Genomic DNA, 21,028 nt, shown 5'->3' with positions numbered 1-21,028 from the left:
CCAAATGAAGCCTACACAAATTTGACAGATGAAGAATGAATGAGTTGATATGTTTAAAAATCATATAAAACGAAACACTGGACAGAAATTTCCATAAATAAAGTAAAAAAATGAATAGAGATATTATAAACAGTTTTTAAACTTTATTAAAAAATTATCTATGCAGAACTTGATTACAGGTTTTGGCTAGGCCCATTCTTCCTTTTCCTTGTTAAAAGACATGCACACAAAAGTAAAAAAAAAAAAAAAAAAAACATATTTCAAAGTATCCAGCTCTCCCAAAAGCAATTGTAATTCCTACTCTTGAACTCGGCACATACCACTCCGCTACACCATTCAAGTTGTGGGTGACATAAAATTAGAAAATATTAGAAGGAGATCAATGGCTGGCAGGCTAAACCTATGAGGTCTAAAACTACAAGAAAAGTAAAGTTGGCGTCAAGATGATCAACAATACCCATTTCAGATTCCATCTTCAGGGAATTCTTTAGCAGAAAGTAGCTTACTTGTAGTAAAACTAGTCTTGATCCACATTGTTCTGAGGTATCTTCCTCAATAACTTGTATAATCCAAAGACATTCTTGTAATGCCAGCTGTAGGGGATGAAGAATGATCGATAGATGGCAGGTGAAAGCTCCCGATCAAGATAATGTACAGCTGCCAAGGTCTGAAAGTTCAAGCATCAGCAGTTGGCTCAAAATTTACAATAGTTTGAACAAGAAGGTTAGGTGAAAATCAAAACTAGCTTGAGTTTTAAAGCAAGAAGCAATTGATTAAAAACATTTCTCGTCATGTTTTAAGCCCGATTCTCTCTAGAAAAGCTTTCAAGCCTAATGCGACTCAATTGAGACTTGAGTCTGGTTAGAATAAAATTACAAAATTTGATTCTACTCAGGGGAGGATCCCCTTTGAGCTCAGGCCAACCCATCCCCCCCCTAATAAAATTTTTTTTTTCTTTATTATATGATTCTTTAGGTAATTTGTGCTCCTCCATCTATTTTTTAGTCTTTATTAAAAGAGTATTTAAGCAATTGCCCCCCTAAAAGTTTTAAAATACTATGATCTTTAGGCAATTGCCCTCAACAAGTAGTAAAGAGAAATAATCATTTTATTTATTAATTTAAATTCCAAAAATATCCTATCAAGGGGCGCTGCCCCTTTGGACCCTCGACAGTTACTTATAAGTTTGTCCCCCTGAAAATTAAGGTTGGTTCCGCCCCTGAGTCTACTCGTCCACCAAGAAAATGCAATGTCATAAGTTATGTGGAGACAGAAATATATGTCAATTAATTGAGTTTAGATGCAATCAACTCCAATGATTTTGAGTCAAGTCTCAAGCCTGATTCTAGATCAAAAACATTTCCAGAGTAGTAAGGCTGCCCAAATCTTTATTTTGTATATATATATAACAAATATAATACTATTCTCTATAAAATTAAATAGAATTATATATTGATATTTGCTAGCGTGTCCTGTCCAATTCCAACTCATTGAGTGGGCTTGACACATTAGTTTTGCGTTGAGTCAGCCTGACTAAAAGAAGCTATTCAGTTTCAAGCCAAATTAAATTTGAAAAGCTTCAGTTTGAGTTAAGCCTAAAACACTCAAATTTGACTCAATGCCACTAAGAACATGAAAATATCTTAGAACAAACTTACCTCCCATTTTGACAAGTCTCTTCCCCGAGAAGGGTGAGGTCTTCTGAGATCAAGTTCCACAAATAAGGTGCATGCATCTATATCATGGAGCTGTGAAATAAAAGCAACATGCATTTCATGAAAGAGAATAAAATCTAATGCTAAATGCAAACTGCAGAAAGTTTAATGTTTTTACGTATTGCATGTCAGAAGCTTTGTTCTTATTGTTGAAATAAGATGGAGCAGCAGCTGTGCCACCTAAGGTAGAATTGAAGGGGAATGGAAGAAGACCTCGGAAGCCATCATCAATCCATCGGACTTCCTTCACATATGATGGAATGAAAAAGGAAGAAGGGTAGCGATGCCACTCACTTCCCACACATAGTATAGAACCTAAATCAATATGTAATGAGATGCAACAGTGCAACAAGCAACATGACTGAAGTTCGACAGTTCTGGTGCATGATGAAAATGGCTAAATGTTATTGAAAGAATGAAAGCTTCTACCCAGTGATCTGAAATACAGCCATTATAAATTCAAAATTTTTACCAGGTTACTTAAGCTCTGTTTGGTTTAAGGAATTGAAATAGTGTTGCTTAATTCCTCCAGTAATCTGAAAGATAGCCATGCCAAAGCAATTTCTAATAAATTACACCACAACCAAACAATCAAAATATAATTATGAGACATAATATTTACTGGCGGCTTAATTCCTCCAAACCAAACAAAGTCTTTTTGTTAATGGCAGACAAATCATAAAAATAATAAAATAAAAATAAATAAATAAATAAATAATAAGAAAAAATAAAATCATAATAATCTTCACAGTGCAGGAAATAGGGTTGATACCGCTTATATAGCATGCAATCTACAAGGACTCACCTGGACTGGCATCTTCATGATGTTCTAAATGCTTGTAGATCACCAAAGGGCCAGAATATCCATGCAACAACGAGAATGTGCGACTATGAGATGCGCACAAAATAAGGCCAAGAAAAACTGGTCTAAGAACCTTAGCAACCTGTTTTAAGCAGTCAAGTCCGGATTCAGAGTTGTGAACTATGATCTATAAGATTACCAAGAACAAAAATGAGTAACTAATTAGGAGGGATTATGATCACCTTGACCATGAAGGACTCTTCAGTTGAAAACCTATCACGGAAAATATCAGGAAAAATATCAATTACAGCTGTAGCTGCAACACATATAAGTGTATATATTGGGTAAAGGAACCTGCGAGATAAAATACTGAAGGTCAGGAAAAATTTACCACTTTTGTTCACCCGAATTTCAAAAACTATTGTTGGCAATGGATCGGATCTATAAATGGTAGTAGGCTTAGGGGCTATATACTACAGAAAAACTTAAATACACAAGGATTTTTACAGCATGAAAAATATGATGCGGAATAACATTAGTTTTCCTGTAAATTTTCATTTTTGCCAATTGATTAGAGCAACAAGTTGTAAAAAGAAGATTGTTTCCACCAGACGAGTAAGAGAAGATTGTTTTTGCTAAATCGATATATGTTAAGCCACATAAATTCATTACGTCTAGCAGCCCATCTTCAGAGCAACATTTGATCAACTAAAACCTTATTAAAAAAATTAAACATAAACCTGCTAAATGCAGAAATCTTGACGTTATAAACTTCGGTAGAATTGCTATAGTGTGGTATAGTTGTAGTATAATATAGTATAATATAATTCTAGTATAGTATAGTTATTGTATAATATAATATAGTATATTATAGTTACAATATGGAATAGTATAGTATAGTTTTAGTATAGTATAATATAATCTAGTTATGTTTAGTATTAAATAGTATAGTTGTTATGTAGTGTAGTATAGTATAGTTATAGTATTGCATAATATAGTATAGTTATAGTATGGTATAGTTTTAGTATAATAAAGTATAGTATAGCGGCAGTATAGTATAGTTATATTATAGTATAGTTGTAGTATCGTATGGTTATAATATAGTATAGTATAGTTATAGTGTGGTATAGTATAGTTGAAGTATGGTATAGTATAATGTAATATAGTTGCGGTATAGTAGAGTACAGTTACAATATAGTTATAGCATAGTATAATTGTAGTATAGTATAATACAGTTAGGGTATAATATAGTTATAGTATGGTATAGGTATAGTAAAGTATATTTATTATATCTTATAGTTATTGTATAGTATAATATAGTATAGTTGTTTTATTGTATAGTTATAGTATAGTATAGTTATAGTTATAGCATAGTATAATATAGTTGTGGTATATTAGAGTATAGTTACTGTGGGCTCCGAAAAATTCCAATTTTGGGATGTGTGATCCCGGGGGAATTTTCAGAAGGCAGATTGGATTTGTAGATAAGTATAATTGTAGTATAGTAAATTATAGTATAATTTTAGTATAGTATAGTTATAATATAGTATAGTATAATTGTAGTATAGTATAATTATATTATAGTTTAATATAGTTGATAGTATTGTATAGTATAGTATAGTTATAGTAAAGTGTAGTTGTAGTATAGTATAATATAATATAATTGCAGTGTAGTCTAGTCATAATACATTATAGTTTTAGTATAGAATAGTATAATATAGTTGTAGTATAGATATTTTGAACAGAAATGAGTAGAAATGTACAATATTTTTATTAGTATTTTATATTTAATATTTAAGTTAAGCTGTAGGATCATTTAAATGTATATTACGATATATTGTTGTCCGCTAACAGTATAAACTTTCTCCAAAAAATAACCTAGCCAATGAACACTACTCAGTATTTTGACATGTGATCTAAATAATGTACACAAATATTTATCAATCTTATAAAAATAAATGGGACTTCTCTAAATTAAAAAGCAAGATATTTAGACCACTAATAGAAGGAGAAAAGTACCGTTCTTCTTTGTGCGGCTGCAAAGACATAAATGCCAACCAAATATATATAGGTGAGACCACAACTAGCAGATCTGGGGTATACTTTTTCAATGTAATAGGCAGAAGTGCCACAAAAAGAAGAGCAAGAATGAAGGAAAAGTTGAAATTGTTGAAACCGTTTCTCAAATAGTATGTAGCACTTTCCACTCCATATAAATGACTCTCCCCACCGCCAAGTACATTATACTTTAACAGATTGAAGATTGATGATGTCCACTTTCCATAGTAATAATAGTCAACATATACTGATAGAACCTAAAAGAGGAAAACATTGTTACGGAAAATCATAAGACATTATTACACATTTGAAAATATAATTATCTTATGCGACAAAAAAAGGACAAAATAACCAATACTGTGGATTGAACATTTAAAAGCTTGGTGGCATGACTTACAATAACAGAAACAGAGGTTATTAAGCCTGATAGAAAAACTTTTTTGAAACTCCCTTTGATTAATGAATATATAGTAACGGGAAGAAAAATCAAAATTGAGAAAGGCCAGCCAATGAGAACTCCAGCTGCAGATACAGAAACCGCAGAAGCATATTTCTCAAGAAGGAACAGAGCAGAAGAAAGTGTAACAGCATACATAGAGAATGTACTTGGTAGGAAACCTGAAGATACATATGCGTACAACCATCAGAGACCAGAAAAATCAAGAAAATACAGAACGATGTATAACTGCGCACATAAACTCTTCTACTTCGACAAATAAAAAGAAACTAATGAACCTGCAGTGAAGAATACAGAGGATTTGTCAACTTAGAATGAAGAATAAAACGATAGTAAGTCAAGAAAAGAAATTTACTTGTGCTTGAAAAGAAACAACCACTCGTTAGGCATAACATAGCAAGCGTATATGTTGCAAGTCTTTTGCCATACTTCCTTGAAAGGGCAACTATCAGAACAGTCTCGGTAATTGTTGAGATAAGGCCAAGAAAGAGTCTCACTTTGTAGAAAACCTGAATCTGAGATTTCAGCAGCAGGAAAGATGAGAGCAAGAAAGTACCAGGAAAAAAAAATCCTTAATGATCATTAATAAAGAAAATAACTCAAGTTCAACAATATGCAAAAAATAGCAAACCTTTTCATCCTTGTAAAACCAGGATGTTGGTCCAGCGACTAGCATATGAAAAAGAAGGTATAGATATGACCTCAGCGCAAACTCAGAACTGCAACACAATGATATGGTGATTTTAATTTTCAGACAACCAACAGTAGATAGAAATTAAGGGCGTTTATGTACAAGTAGCATGAAACAGGATAGAATAAAAGAGAAACTTCAAGTCCACAACTTGGACCTAGCAAGAACGCTCAGTTGGCCAAATAAATTATTTCAGTCATCTGATATCATGGTTTAATCAATCAATCAATGATTTGAATATAATCTATTAATTCTTATTTTTAAAAATAGAATTGCAAATATAAGGTCAAAGATTTGAATATCAATCTGAAATTAAATCTAATACAACCAAACATTCAAATTTAAGAGTAATATCATCCAAAAAGATGATTCAATCAAATAAAAATAAAATCATTTGTCCATAATTTAAGTGTAAATTGGAGGCAAGATAATTAAAAAGGAGAGAATTAAAGAGAAATTTCTGGTCCACAATTCGGAGTGATTCACATACACAATTTAAATTTAGAGAAAGTACTAATTGACCTTTTGAATTATTTCATTCATACAATATTAAAATTCAATCAATGATTTGAATACAAGTTATCAATATTTATTTTTAAAAATATAGTTGCAAAGATTTGTCAATCAAATCTAATTTCAAATAAAAAAAAAGACAAAAATGGTACATTGACTCTTTATGAAGGATCAAAATGATCCCCAACTATATTAAAGGACAATTTTGATCCCTCAACTCTTTAAAATAAATCAAAATAATCTCATGGTGGAACAATTTTAATTCCTCTTTAAGCAATTGAATGACCAAAATGATCATTTAATATAGTTGGGGGCTATTTTAATTTTCTTAGAGAGTCAAAGAACCATTTTGGTCTTTTCTCATTTCAAATCCTAACAAAATTAAATCTATACTACCAAACATTAAAATTCAAATCTAATACCATCCATAAGGATGATTCGACCTGACGGTAAATCTAAAAATATGATGGCATTCATCATAATTAAATATGGGCCTAAAAGAAAGCTTGAAAATTGGTCTTATTCAACCATTTTGTAGTCAAGTTTGAGTTATTTTGGTTGGCCTATGGAAAACTCAGTTTATTTGGGTTAAATTAGTTGAGTTGTATTACATTAGAGTTGGCTGAGAAAATTTAATATCATATATTTGGAACAAAAGTTCGATAAATAACAATAGCAAAAATCTGTCGTAGATGATCCATGAAATTTTAACAAAAAGCCACAAATACGATACGTTTACTTGTTGAAGTTAATACTAAGGAGCACAGTAGCATCTTGGCTGCATTTAAATAGAAGAAATGTGTATTATCTTTTGATATGGAATTCAAAGTCCTGCAATTTAGATTCCTTGGTCAGGTGCAAAGTAAAGGTTTGCTAGATCCAAGAAAAAATCCTTTCGTGATCACATTTGACCAAACTTACTATAACTAGGAAATCCAGATATGAAAAATCCCTTAAAATATAACTTTGCACCAACCTTTCTACTAACAAGTCTCCAAATTTACCAACAATCTTTTTACTCAACCATTCAGCTGACCAAATAACAACAACATCAAGTCTTCATCTCACTACGTGGGGTTGGCTATATGAATCCTTTTATCCATTGTGTCGTGTAAAGAATCAAATTCTCATCTATTCCGGGAATAAAATAATTCCAAAAATTGTTTCCAGCCACAATCTCAATTCATATGTCACATCATTTCATCATAGTAAGCTAGAAAAATTGTAGACGAAGTTGGACATCGTAAGAGGGTTAAAATCTTATTAATAATAGTTCCGGTGACAACCAGCATCCCTTCAGGAAAAAAATGAGTATCTAAACCGACAACAACAACAACATCACCAAGCTTTATCCAACTACGTGGGGTCAGCTACATGAATCTTTTTTCTCCATTGTGCCCTATTAAGAGTCAATTTTTCATTTAAATCTAATAAAGAACGGTCATTTCAAATATTTTCTAACAACTTTACAGGTCTACCGTTCTTAACATGAATCAAATCTAATACATATACTCTCCTAACCAGGTTATCGGAAGGCAACCATTTTACGTAGCCAAACCATCTAAGGTGACTCTCTCTAATCTTATCTTCCAGTGGAGCTACTCTAATCTTTTCATATCTTGTCTCTAAGATTAAAGCCACTCATCCACGTTAACATCCTCATCTCTACAACACTTAACTTTATATTATGCTTCTCTTTTAATGGCCAACATTTTGCATTATAAAGCATTGCAGGTCTCAACATTATCTTATAGAATTTTACCTCTTTTCTATCACACAACAAGCCCAATGATTCCTCCACTTCAAACATCCAATATGAATTCTACTAATAATATCCCAATCTATTTCACCATCACTCTGAACAACAAACCCAAAATATCTAAAATGTATACTCTTATTAATGGCTTGATTGCCCAAAGTCACAATCACCCCAATACATCTATTACTACTAAAATTACACTCCATATATTCGGTTTTAGATCTACTCAAACAAAAATCTTTAGACTCTAAGGTTGACGGCTATAATTCAAGTTTACCATCAACTCCCTATATGGTCTCATCAACAAGAAGAATATCACCAGTAAAAAGCATATACCAAGGTACAACCTCTAGCATGCATAAGTAACAACTCTTGCATGCATATCCTTAATGACTGAACATAAGCATTATTAACCCCTTCCTTTTCTAGAACACTCCATAGCACTTCTCTTGAAACTTTCATATGATTTCTCTAAATCAATAAATATCATATGTAGATCCTCCTTATTCTCTCTATACTTCTCCATCAAATCTCTCTATAAATGTATAGCTTCCATAGTAGACCTACCCAGCATGAATCCAAATTAATTTTGAGAAACATTAGTGTTATGCCGCAACCTAGACTCCATAATTCTCTACCATAGTTTTAAAGTATGACAAATTAACTTAATTCCTCTATAATTTGCACAATCTTTTGCATCACCTTTATTCTTAAAAATAGGAATCAACACATTCATTCTCCACTCATCTGACATCTTTTTAGTCTTCAAAATAATATTAAAAAGTTTTGTAAGCTAAGAAATTCCTTCATCTCCTAAACATTTCCAAGCCTCTATTGAAATATCATCAGTTCTAAAAGTTTTTCCACACTTCATTTTCTTTAAAGCCTCTCTAACTTCGATTTTACTAATGCAACGATAAAAGTAAAAATCTCTATTTTCGTTTAGGGTGCTAAGGTCATTAAAGTCAATTGTATTCTCAGAATCTTCATTGAAAAACTTGGCAAAATATCTCATTCACCATTGTTGAATATCCACTTCTAATAAAAGTATTTTCTTTTTATTTTCATCCTGAATACACTTCACTTGAACTAAATTCTTACTACTCATATATCTTTGCTTGGCTAACTTATACATATATCTAAAACAACAATTGCGCAAATATTTAACCAACTGCACAATAAAATATTTTTGCTTCTTTACCCATTTGTAGATCGAACTTCCACCCAAACTAGACCATCAATAATGTAGCTATCTTTTGGAATTGAGGTAAACGAAACATTGATATTTGAAATTGTATTGTCATTTAAAAAGCAATTTTCAAAGGAGGAAGTTCATTTGGAAAACAGGTACGTAAAACCAGCGAAGTTGAATGATGGAAAAAATGAGACAAAATAAACATAAACTTTCTCAATAGCACTTCAGCACAGCAACAACATGAAGCCTTTATCCCGCTAAGCAGGGTCAGCTACATAAATCTTTTTTTCTCTAGTGTGTTATATTAAGAGTTAAATTCACATTTAAATATAATAAAAAAGGTAATTCCTAATACTTTTTAACCAAATCATTTTAGTTCTACCTCTATCTTTCTTAACATATACCAAATCAAACACATCTACTCTCCTAACTGTGTCATCTAACGACTGACATTTTATGTGACCAAACCATCTAAAATGATTCTCTCTAATCATATATGTCAATGGAGCCACTCTAACCTTTTCACGTATATGCTCTTCTTGCATTATGTCTCTAAGTGTAAAGTCACTCATCCACCTAAGCATCCTATCTTTTTAGAACTTAACTTAATTTTATGCTTCTATTTTAATGGCAGTATTTGGAGCTATAAAGCATTGCAGGTCTCACCGCCATCTAATAAAATTTTCCCTTTAGTTTGAAATGTACTTTTCTATCACACAACAAGCCCAATGCATTCCTCCACGTCAACCATCCAACTTGAATTATACTAATAATATCCTCACCTATTTGACTGTCGCTTTTAACGATAGACCCGATATATCTAAAACGTGCACTATTTTTAATGACTTAATAACCCAATGTTACAATCCCACTACTATATCTATTAGTAATATAAATTGCACTCCATGTATTGGGTTTTAGATTTAGTTAAATAAAATCTTTAGATTAAGATTGACTTCCATAATTTATGTTTTCTTCCAACTACCTCTTTAGTCTTATCAATAAGAATAATATCATCAACAAAGAGCATATACCAAGGTACACCATCTTGCAAATGTCTAGTAAGAACATCCATGACTAAAGCAAAAAAGATATGGGCATACAACTAATCCTAGATGTAATCCAATTGAATAGAAATATACTAGGTGAAACCACCTTGTGCTTGAACATAAATAACAGCTATTGTATACATATCCTTAATGATTTGAATATAAACATTTTTAACTCATTTCTTTTCTATGACTCCCAAGAGCAATTTTTTTAGAATGTTATCATATATTTTCTCTCAATCAATAAATACATATATAGATCATCTCTACTCTATATTTCTCCATCAAAACTCTCAACAAATGTATAGCTTCCATAGTAGACCTACTCAGCATGAACCTAAACTGATTTTGAGAAACATTAGTAATAAGTCGTAACCTATGCTCAATTATTCTCACCCATAATTTTAATATAAAACACATTAACTTAATTCCTCTATAATTCATAGATCCTAGTGCATCACCTTTATTTTTAAAAATAGGAAACAACACACTTCTTCACTCATCTGCAATCTTTTAATTTGTTGTCGGCCATTCTAAAATTGTTTTCACCTTTTGAGAATCTTTTAAAATTCCTTCACCACTTATAACATATCCCAAGAATGTAATGCTCCTCAACCAAAATTTACATTTTAAAAATTTTACATATAATTGATTTTTCCTCAATATTTTCAGATCTATTCTTAAATGTTCATCATTAGTCTTTGAATATGTTAAAATATCATCTATCAAAATAATTACAAATTTATTTATATAATCTTTGAAAACCTGATTCATCATAACCATAAAATTAGCAGGAGTATTCGTCAAACTAAAAGACATCACAACAAATTAAAAATGGTCATATCTAATTCCAAAATCTGTCTGACTTATATTTGTTTCCTTTACTCTAACTTGAAGATATGCTAATCTCAAATCAATTCCAGAAGATATAGTAGCACTTGCTAATTGATCAAACAAATCATCTATACATGGTAGTGGGATTTGTTTTTTAACTGTTACTTTATTTAATTCTCTAAAATCAATACTACAACTGAGATTTCAACTCCTGCAAGTCCTTTGGAGTCATTTTGTAAGGAGATCTATATATTGCCGATGTACCTGGCTGCAATTCTATCTCAAATTCAATTTCTCTTTCATGTGATAATCTAGGTAATTCTTTAGAAATACATCAATAAATTCTGATACAATTGAAATGTTCTTTAATGCATGCACATCTTTATTTAACATTTCTATTTTTGCCAAGAACATCAATTCACCATTTCTCAAATATTTACTCATCTTTATTACACTAATAATAAAACAACATTTTTATCACAAGAAAAGTAGAAAGGCTTTTCATTAGGCAAACTAAACTTTACTATTTTCTTCCAACATTTAATTGTGGCAAAGTATTTAACCAACCAGTTCATTCCCAAAATAGTGTCAAAGGTCTGGATAGGCACTATAATCAGCTCTGCTATAAATTTTATACCTTGAATATCAATATCCATAAAACATTTCTAATTTGCAAACAACCTATCTCCCGCTAGCAACATAACACACAAGGTCGGTTTAAATCATACAATTTCACCAGATAAGTCAGAATAAAATTCTTCACAAAAAAAAGATTGAAACCATACTTGTCAACAACGAATGGCACACCACGCACAAAGTTCACCATAGAACCAAGGCATATAGCGCATTGCACGGCGCACGATATTTTAAACATGACGCACAAAATAAAATACTTAAAATATAAATTTATTAGTATTAAATACCATTAAATAACAAATAATAAATTTATTAGAGAAAATTTTAAGCATAAATATTATGCCCAATAGCAAAAATAAAAATTTTAAATCCTATAAGAGCTTACATCAATAGATTTGAGCAGGATTTAATCATAGTTTAGCCTATATCCCACCAAATAGAAAAAAAAAAGATAGCTTTAAATCTTAAAAAGTTAAATCCTTTAATTTTTTTATATCTTTTATTAATTTTATGCTTAATTAATTAATAATTAATTATGATATTAATATATAAACTTTAAAAAGTAATTAATAATAATTTATAATTTATATCATGTTAATAAAATAGTGTGCGTCGTTTACGCCTTGTGTCATTGCCCATTCTGGCACAAATAGCACCTGTTATTTTGATATGCTGCAAATAAAACGCTACAAAATTTGTGCCACGTCGTGCCATGTCTAGGGGTGCAACCGAGTCAAGCTGGCTTGCAAGCTGACTCGAGCTAGATAGATTATCGAGCTCGAGTTCGAACAACTCACTGCTCGACTCGCGAGCTCGTCAAGCAACTCGCAGATGAAATCGCCAACAGGAAAATGAAATCTCGCACGGGAGAATGAAATTGCGAGCAAAAAAATGAAAGATGCTGGCGACAGATGCGGACGCTGGCGATAGTTGCGGACGCTGGCGACCAATGAAAGCTGGCAACGGATGAAAGCTAGCGACACGAGAAGCTAGCTATGACACGGATGCTGGCAACAACGCAGATGCTCGCAACAATGCAGATGCTGGAAACAACGCAGATGCTGGCGACATACGCTGGCACGACTGACGGACTGAGCTTGAAATGCCGCTCGACAAGCTTTTTTTCCTCTATCGAGTTCAAGCTCGAGCTTGACTTTTGAGATCGACTCGAGTTCAAGCTCGGTATTTGACAGCCGAGCTCGACTCGAACACCCTTTAACTCGAGCTCGACTCGACTCATTTGTACCCCTAGCTGTGTTGCATAGTGCGGCTATTTTGACCACTGATATGTGTGACTGAGATGCACCATAATTAGGTAGAACTCTACCAAATTTGATGTAAATCAAAAGCGTACATGTGACTACCTCCTCTGAATCTTTGGCTTCCTGAGGTGTGATGACAAACACTAGCTTTCACTGGCTAATTACTTTTAACATATAATATTTCTTCTTTTAAGTTAACTGATGGCTTCCTCTGAAATTGAGCTTTTCTTGCCTTATTGCGTTCAAATTCTCTTTTGTTGACTCTGCTCCTGGTATCCTTGCGATCTTGTATTACTTCTTTTTTAAGGAAAGCTGTCCATCTTGTGATGTCCCAATTCACCGCATCTGTAACACTTTATAAAACCAACCAGACACTGACCAAAATGTCTTTTCCCACATTTTATCACAGGCAGACTTCTCATATTGAGTTTGTTTTAGCTTACTATCGAATTTGAGCTTCTTATTTCTAAACTAATCATCCTTCTTGAAAATCTTTGGTTTGCCTGCTTATTGTTCCCAACTCTATTTAGAAAAAATTAGCTCATTTTCAATTCTTCTTACTCTCTCCACTAAGACTGAGAATTCATTTATAGTGCAAAATATTGGCCATTCAAAGAGAAGCATACAATTAAGTTTAAGTGTTGCAGAGATGAGAATGCTCAGGTGGATGAGTGGCTTTACTCTTATAGAAAAAATGTGAAATGAACATATAAGTGAAAATGTTGGAGTAGCTCTAGTGGAAGGTAAGATTATAAAGATTTGTCTTCGATGGTTTGGTCAAATAAAATGTTAGCCTTCTCATGAGACGGTTAGGAGAGTACATATATTAGATTTGGTCTATATTAAGAAAGGTAGATGTAGACCTAACAAGACCTGGTTATAAAATATTAGAAATAATATTTTTTTATTAGATTTAAATAAGAGTTTGACTCTTAACAGGACACAATAGAGGAAAAAAAATTCATGTAGCCGACCCCACGTAGTGGGATAAAGGATTGATGTTGTTGTTGTTGTTGTGGTGCCAATGAATAATCTTAACTGATCTCTAAAGCCTCTCAAAAATCTATAACATTTTTCTTTCTGAGTACTGACATAATAACATGCATATCGAGATAGGAAAGTAAATTGTCGTGTATTCATGACTTTCTTTGATCCTTGAATCAAATTAAAGAATATCTTGAAGTGCTAATCTGGCTGACGGTGGAATAAACCAATCTCTGAATACCCGCACAAAATCATCCCATTGAATCGTAGTGTTAGGCATCAATCCAAATTTCTCTCTATGCTGAGCTTGCCACCATCTATCTACCTCGCCCTCCAGTACAAAAGTAGCCAACTCGTTCTATTGTCCGGACAAATCGTACCATCGAAGACTTTTTCAATCTTCAATAACAAGCCTTCAGCTACAGTTGCATCACTTGCACCTTTGAATGATGCTGGTTTGAAAGTCTGAAATAGCTTCAGATGTTAATCCACCTCATTTCCAAATTCAAATTTGAGTCCACTATTTGATGATTATTTCTCCATATATATTATTTTATCAACAACTTGTGATATCAAATTCACAATATCATGAATCTTTTTAAACTTAGCCTCCTCATTGATTCTAATATAAATTCCACTTCTGTTTGAGTTATTTTCAGTTTGCATTTCTATCTCTATAATTAGCCTGGATGACTGAACATTCATTCTTTCTTAAAACTCTTCAAGCATGTTTATCTATGTATATATATACACACAATTTATTTAATATAGATGATTACTTTAAAAAAATGAATCATATAATATCTATATTATGCATATATCCTTATTTAATTCTATCAAAAAGAAAACATATAGCTATGCATAAATCAAATTCATTTCCTTATTAAGCAATCAAAATTATTTAAGTCTACGATTATATAAATTATATAAGTTAATATCAAACATCTTTTATGCTCAGTGTGTAGAACTGAGCCACAAGTATGGAGAGTGTTGCCCATGACCCCAATGTCTGAAGCTCTGCTCCACCTATTTAACTCCCTCCTAGTAGAATTTGGGCTGGCCTAGGTCCTGGTCAACTTAACCCACACACTTGCACCAATCCAAAGCTATCTCTTGCCTTACTTTTTTAATATCTACAAATATGTCTCATAGGTGAGTTGAACCACGCTTCTCGAAATTCTTTATCTTTTCATTGTGCTATGAAAACCAACAAAAATCTCTTCTTGACATTACAAGAAATAATATTTTGGATTAGAATAAATAGAATGAAGTTGATTAATAATATAACTAATAACTCAACTTGAACTTCCGGAACCATATGTCCCAAACATCCTGGGGTATTTTCTTTCAAGCTAGATATGGAGCATCATACATGATATCTCGTATCTTATGTGTTGGTTATCTCAACGGATGAATGCTACAAAATTTCAAAATTAGTACAAGTAAATTAATAAAACAAAAATTGAACACTCATTACTTACGTGTCTCCAAGCCCTATAAGCATGCGTCTGTTTGACGTCGGTAATCTAGTACCCCAAGTCACTGCTACATATATTTGGAAGGTAGACACAAGCCCTATAAGCATGCGTCTGTTTGACGTCGGTAATCTAGTACCCCAAGTCACTGCTACATATATTTGGAAGGCCCACCAGGAAATGGTTGTGATGGTGGTGGGTAGGAGAATGGTTGTGGGTATGGAGGATATGGGGGGTAAGTGGATGAAACTACCTAAGATCAATGTTTAAAATTACGTATTCGGGTATTGAGGCGTTTTTCATTCGTGAGGCGAGGCGTAAGCCTCAATGCGTTTTGAGGCGTAAGCCTCAAAATCAAAAGATTGCGTAAACATAAAATGATAAATTTTTTATATACTAATAATATAAAATATAAAAAAGCATAAGATATGAAGTGAAATCAAAATATCTCAATAATAAGACAACATGAAATATAGTTCAACTCAAAATTCTATCTTTTCCAAATCCCAATATTCTTTTCATTAACATATAATTCCAATTTCCAAAAATAAATAGCAATGACATATCACATAAGAACTCATAAGTCATCAGCACTGTCATCACTAAGGGGTTCTTCATTTGAATCATCATTATGGTGAACTGCTCTCTTCCCTTCCTCCTCTCCTATAGAGTCCAATGTCGGGCATTTACTTCAAGATTTACGTAAGTTTTAATATATATAGCGTGAGGCGTAAGCCTCAAGCCAGTGAGGCGAGGCGGGCCTCAAGGCGGGCCTTAAACAAGTTAAGGCGCAAGCCTCATAAAAAAAATTCGAGGCGTAAGCATCAAGGCGTTTTTTACTAGAATTGCGCAAAGGCGGGCCTCAAGGCGAGCCTCATATTGCGCAATTTTAAACCATGCCTAAGATGGTGGTGAGTAATAATAAAGAAAGAAAAAAGTGTTATGCAAAGGGTCCAAGGAAGGGAAATGAGGTTCTGGGGAAGGGAATCGGGGATCTAGGAATGAAAATGAGAGTTAACATCTGTGTGTGTAGGTAAGGTCATACTCGCCTAGCATTGGGTGCCAGGATGTAAACTAGTCCACTTAGCTTCTAAAAGATGAGTTAAAATGTCTGCTTGAGAAATATGTTTGTTATGTCATCTCATTTGTGCAGCAGAACTCATAGATGCATATAGAAACTACAGTTTTGGAATAATGTGCAAGTAAAATAATCAACTAACTCTATTTTTATTGTTTTCCATATTTTGGTTTAAATAATGGCTCGGTGTAATGGTGACATGTCTCTGGCAAATCATCCTTGAAGTATAACATATAGTTGAAAATACAATAATCTATTTTATAACAATCAAACCCAATCTGAAAACTAGCTTCTTAGTCATGTGTAAATATGTTGGAATTAGATTATCTACAAGGTCAGTCTCCTTAAGCAACCCAAAAATTTGATTAAAACACTCTAGAGAAACTTTGCATTCAGTCTTAATACTCGGCATCTTAACAACGATTGGTAACTTAGAGTGAGTGGTGCACCCCGATCCTAAATTGGTTGTTAAGCAGTACGTAGTAATTCATAGAGTCTTGTGCTTCCCTATTTGGTAGCTCTTTCATATGTTATCTAAATTGTAGGTTGGTTGCATCATAAATCATAACATCGTACGTCCTAATATTGTCTTCCTCAACTATCTTGGAACTTATTAATGAACCTCACTGAGAGTAAAAATGTGGCGCGTACTCTCCATGTGAAGTCTAAAATAAATATTTGACATGAATCTTCTATGATATAAATCCACAGTAACCTTATTCAGCATAAGATACACTTGATTTTTATGCTTTGAACAAGGAAAATGAAACCTCACATCAGAAAAAAAAATGATAGTTGGCAGGCCACCTAGATGAAAAAATTGACACCTTTGATGAATTTATCTATTAATGCCTTCGTCTAGACAACAATCGATTATACATCTAATTCCTTCGACTTCAAATATCCATATAAAATGTGATCCGGAAAATCCTATAAAAGAACAATCCTATAAAAATTAACTTAATTGCTCAAAATTAATACATAAATTTGTAGGTAAGACAATATGCTTTCATTATTTCATAAACCTACCGATCATTTTTGCTAATTTGGCGAATGTATTTTTACATGCAAATAGGCAATAAAAAATAACAAAATTTGTTAAAATCAATTAAAATCTTCATTCAATAGGTTTTTATTTGATGTTGATAATTTAGACAGAACCAACAAGGACTTAAAAACAAAAAGAATTTCAATTTGGAGAAAAATATGTGTGGGGCATAAAAAGCTTCTTTTATGGATTTTATGGCCTAAGGGAAATGATATACTAGTGAAGAAAAAAATTCCAAATGGATAACATGTTCTTTAGAAATGAATTCTTCAAAGATAATGTTTATTTAAATAACTTCATATCTGATGCTAATTTTAAAAACAATAAATTGGTAAGAACCTCTTTCATAAACTTTTGAATATTAGGGCATGCCTAAGTAGGCTCAATTTAAAGATACATATGAAATAACTCATTTAAGTGGATGTTCTTGAGAAGAGCATGAATGAACCACTGATGAAATAATATAGTTTAAGTGTTACAAAAAATGAGGTGATGTAACGGCTTATGGCTAATGGAGGGGCTGCAGTTTGCTCGAACCTTGGGGGAGAGGAGGAGGTCGATCGATTGCGGACCCACGAGGTACTCAAGCTGCTAAACGGCGGAATGAAGGCAGTCAATCGACGCAACCTTGGTGTGTGGATGAAGTACGATGCTCAAGACTGAGGGGGTGAAACTTTTGTTTGTGTGAAAATGGAAGAGGAAGGCACGGAGGTGGAAATAGGACCTATTCTAACAAATATTTGGTGGAAAAACCGTCGAAAATTCTTCCTGTCTTAGATGGAGAACAAAAAAATGGTAGCTCATGTTCACAAGAAAGTTCTGGCAAAAATTTCTGCCAAACATATTCCTATAACGTCTACGTTATTTCCGACAGTCATTCTGATAGCATTTTTGCCGTCATTCTGTCGGCACACTGTTCGCCGAAAAATTCATCTAAAATAGCAATTTTTCCTGTAGTGTACTATAAAACTAACTCTAATAACATTTTTTTTAATAAATCTATAATATGCCTTATTATTCTATTCATTATACTCCAAAAAAGCATTAAATACTACTTCAATAATTTCACAAAGTAATATTTGATCAATCTTTAATATCTTCATCTTTAAATAAGATCTATCATTGCTTTTAATTTATCTAACTTAATCAAATCCTGTAGATCTCTTAAGTCTTTCCTAAGTCATTTAATATATTTGGTTTATCCTTCTTTGGTGTCTAGCACATTATATTCAACTTTAGGTTTACTAAAATTCTCTTTGCAAAACTTCTAGCTTGCTCATAATCATTGTAAGTTTAATTCAAATTTAATTTTTTCACTTATTAATAGCATGCCTTTACCACAATAATCTTTCGTAACTCATTACTCCACCCATTTTCCTACTTGCATACAATCTATTTCTAAGCTCCTCTAAAACTTCTCGGAAAACCTTTTTAATGGATAATCACCTTATCCCATAGAAAATTTAGTTCAATTATAGAATTTTAATTTGACTCTCTTAATAGCCTATCTTAAAAGATTAACACTCTCTCACCTTTCAAGTTCCACCATACTTTAGGGTAATTATTTCTTTTAATCACTTTTTATAATTACATAAATTCATAACCATGCATTTTGTTCTCAAATTTTTTGGTAAAATCACCTTACAATCATTGAAACATGATTTCACGTTCTTTCTAAATAATAATTAAAAAAAGCTTTTTATGATTTAGTAGCTCCGTTTTTTAAACTAACTAAAAGCATTTCTTGATTCTTATTATTACAAGATTATATGATACTGTGAAATCAATAAAACTCCTCCCATAACATTTATATATGCCATCTCAAACCCACCATTAGTTGTCTCATCACCCATCATACCAATATCATCATATTTCATTTCATGCCAAAATTAATTTTTAAACTACCATTTAATTAAGCATAGACAATATCCACATTTACAATGTTTTTATGAATAATTAACTTAATAGCAATCATCCCATCACAACATTATTCACACTAATAACTTTATCTTCCAACTCTTTATCCACTACTAACCTCACCGATTGTTTTTGTTAATCCTCCCAATACAATAATACATAACCTTCCCCAAAGTTTCAAAAAATTTTCTCATAAACATGCAATTGTGACTCTTTTTCGAATCATCATGGCAACTAATTGTGTTGTATTCCAATCTGAATTCCAAAAATTCCATGTTAGAAAATCTAATTTTAGGCATGTCACTCGAGGCTATATCATGGACAAACCTTGCCTATTTTTCACCATAAATGAATTAAACAATAGTGCATCACTTGTGAGTAAGGCCTTAGCAAACTTTTTTCTACTTCTCACAATGATCAAGCTAGTTTACACTGTGCTGCTTCTAAAGAATACTTTAGTACCAATGAAATTCAAATTTGGATTAATTTCATGAATTTAAGCATAAATTTAATGAATGGTTGCGGCTTGACAACAACCCTCGGCCTTTGTCACCAACGGTTGGTCATGAAAATGGCATTGTTTGAAAGTCTCCTCAAATGCGAGCTTTACTTCAGCAGTCAACTTAGCCGTCCTTGTAGCCAAATTGAGGTGTGACAATACCCATGTAGGGCTGCATCTTACTTAAGCATATACAAAATAATGTTGGTCTTATAAATTCCACGGAAATAATTAAGAATAGGATTTTGGCTGAAAAAGAGGCTACCTCAGCCTATTAAATCTTGACAATAAAAATGGCTCATTGTCGCAGTTAAAAATTACCAAAATGGGACACGGAAAGCCTACCGAGCACAGCCAGAGTATAGGAGGAAATAAAAACATAAATTTTCAACAACATAAGATCTTTCATTAAGACAAAGGAGAACATAGAATACACGACCTGTATTCCCATGTCTGGAATCCAGACTTGTAGAGGAGGTAGTGAAGGGGTTCCCAGTAGTTAAAAACCTCATCGCAGTCGTGGATGATATTGGAAGAAGCACTCATGTGGCGCAATAGCCCAAGCGCCAGAAATGGAAGCTGCCATCGGAGTCCCTTTTCGTTCTTTTCACGCGGCTTGTCACCCTTGTCTTCCTTCGAGTATCGATCCGCAGGCAGCGCCGCAGAATCCGCCAAATCACGCTCAGGAACCGCCTGCCGACGATGCCTCGGCAGCTTGAGAGCCATTAAGCCGTACTATGTTTGATCGCGCTCCCCCCCAATAGACCAGTGTGTTTGCCCTACTATTTGCCTTCGCAAGTAAAGCAAGGAAGTAGGAAGAATTTACAAAACCCTGTAAATTCAGATTTAATAAATTCTGCTAAAATTAAATTTCGAAAATATTTGATAACGCAAGGTTAAATCATGTTAAATTTTTTAAGTAATTCGGCAATGTAATTGAATTTAAGAAGGTTATTTATAACTTGAAGTTGGAATCCAGGTTCCGATGTCCACTCTCCCCCTCTCCCACGCCCTGAAATCTTAAATCCGTCGAACTGCATAATATAGTAAATCCAG

At 32.9% G+C, this 21,028-nt stretch overlaps 1 protein-coding gene across 2 annotated transcripts; it reads right to left on the bottom strand.

Annotated features, from left to right (window-relative positions):
• Positions 1–259: 259 nt before the first annotated feature.
• Positions 260–20,787, bottom strand: LOC110109435 (dol-P-Man:Man(6)GlcNAc(2)-PP-Dol alpha-1,2-mannosyltransferase). 2 transcript variants are annotated; one of them, XM_028693792.1, is made up of 11 exons: positions 20,412–20,787; positions 5,664–5,751; positions 5,388–5,547; positions 4,973–5,193; positions 4,537–4,832; positions 2,760–2,871; positions 2,521–2,659; positions 1,834–2,030; positions 1,659–1,748; positions 507–667; positions 260–327 (listed from the first exon to the last, which is right to left on the bottom strand). In XM_028693792.1, the coding sequence occupies exons 1-10, from the start codon at positions 20,696–20,698 to the stop codon at positions 518–520; spliced, it is 1,740 nt and encodes a 579-aa protein (XP_028549625.1). In that variant the 5' UTR covers positions 20,699–20,787; the 3' UTR covers positions 260–327; positions 507–517. The 2 variants fall into 2 exon arrangements, with proteins under 2 accessions (XP_028549625.1, XP_020696190.1); XM_020840531.2 differs by lacking the exon at positions 260–327 and having other exon boundaries at positions 349–667.
• Positions 20,788–21,028: the final 241 nt, after the last annotated feature.

Source organism: Dendrobium catenatum, unplaced genomic scaffold (genome assembly GCF_001605985.2).
Source record: "Dendrobium catenatum unplaced genomic scaffold, ASM160598v2 fragScaff_scaffold_370, whole genome shotgun sequence".
Taxonomy (NCBI): Eukaryota; Viridiplantae; Streptophyta; class Magnoliopsida; order Asparagales; family Orchidaceae; genus Dendrobium; species Dendrobium catenatum.
The sequence above is the reverse complement of the archived record's forward strand: the minus strand, read 5'-3'. Positions and strand labels throughout refer to the sequence as shown.

Excerpts from the sequence above, each read along its gene's own strand:
- LOC110109435 (XM_028693792.1), bottom strand. The coding sequence starts at position 20,698 with ATGGCTCTCAAGCTGCCGAGGCATCGTCGGCAGGCGGTTCCTGAGCGT. Across the intron at positions 4,833-4,972 it reads TAACCTCTGTTTCTGTTATT|GTTCTATCAGTATATGTTGA; the intron begins GTAAGTCATGCC and ends TTCCTCTTTTAG. Across the intron at positions 2,872-4,536 it reads CAGCCGCACAAAGAAGAACG|GTTCCTTTACCCAATATATA; the intron begins GTACTTTTCTCC and ends TTTATCTCGCAG.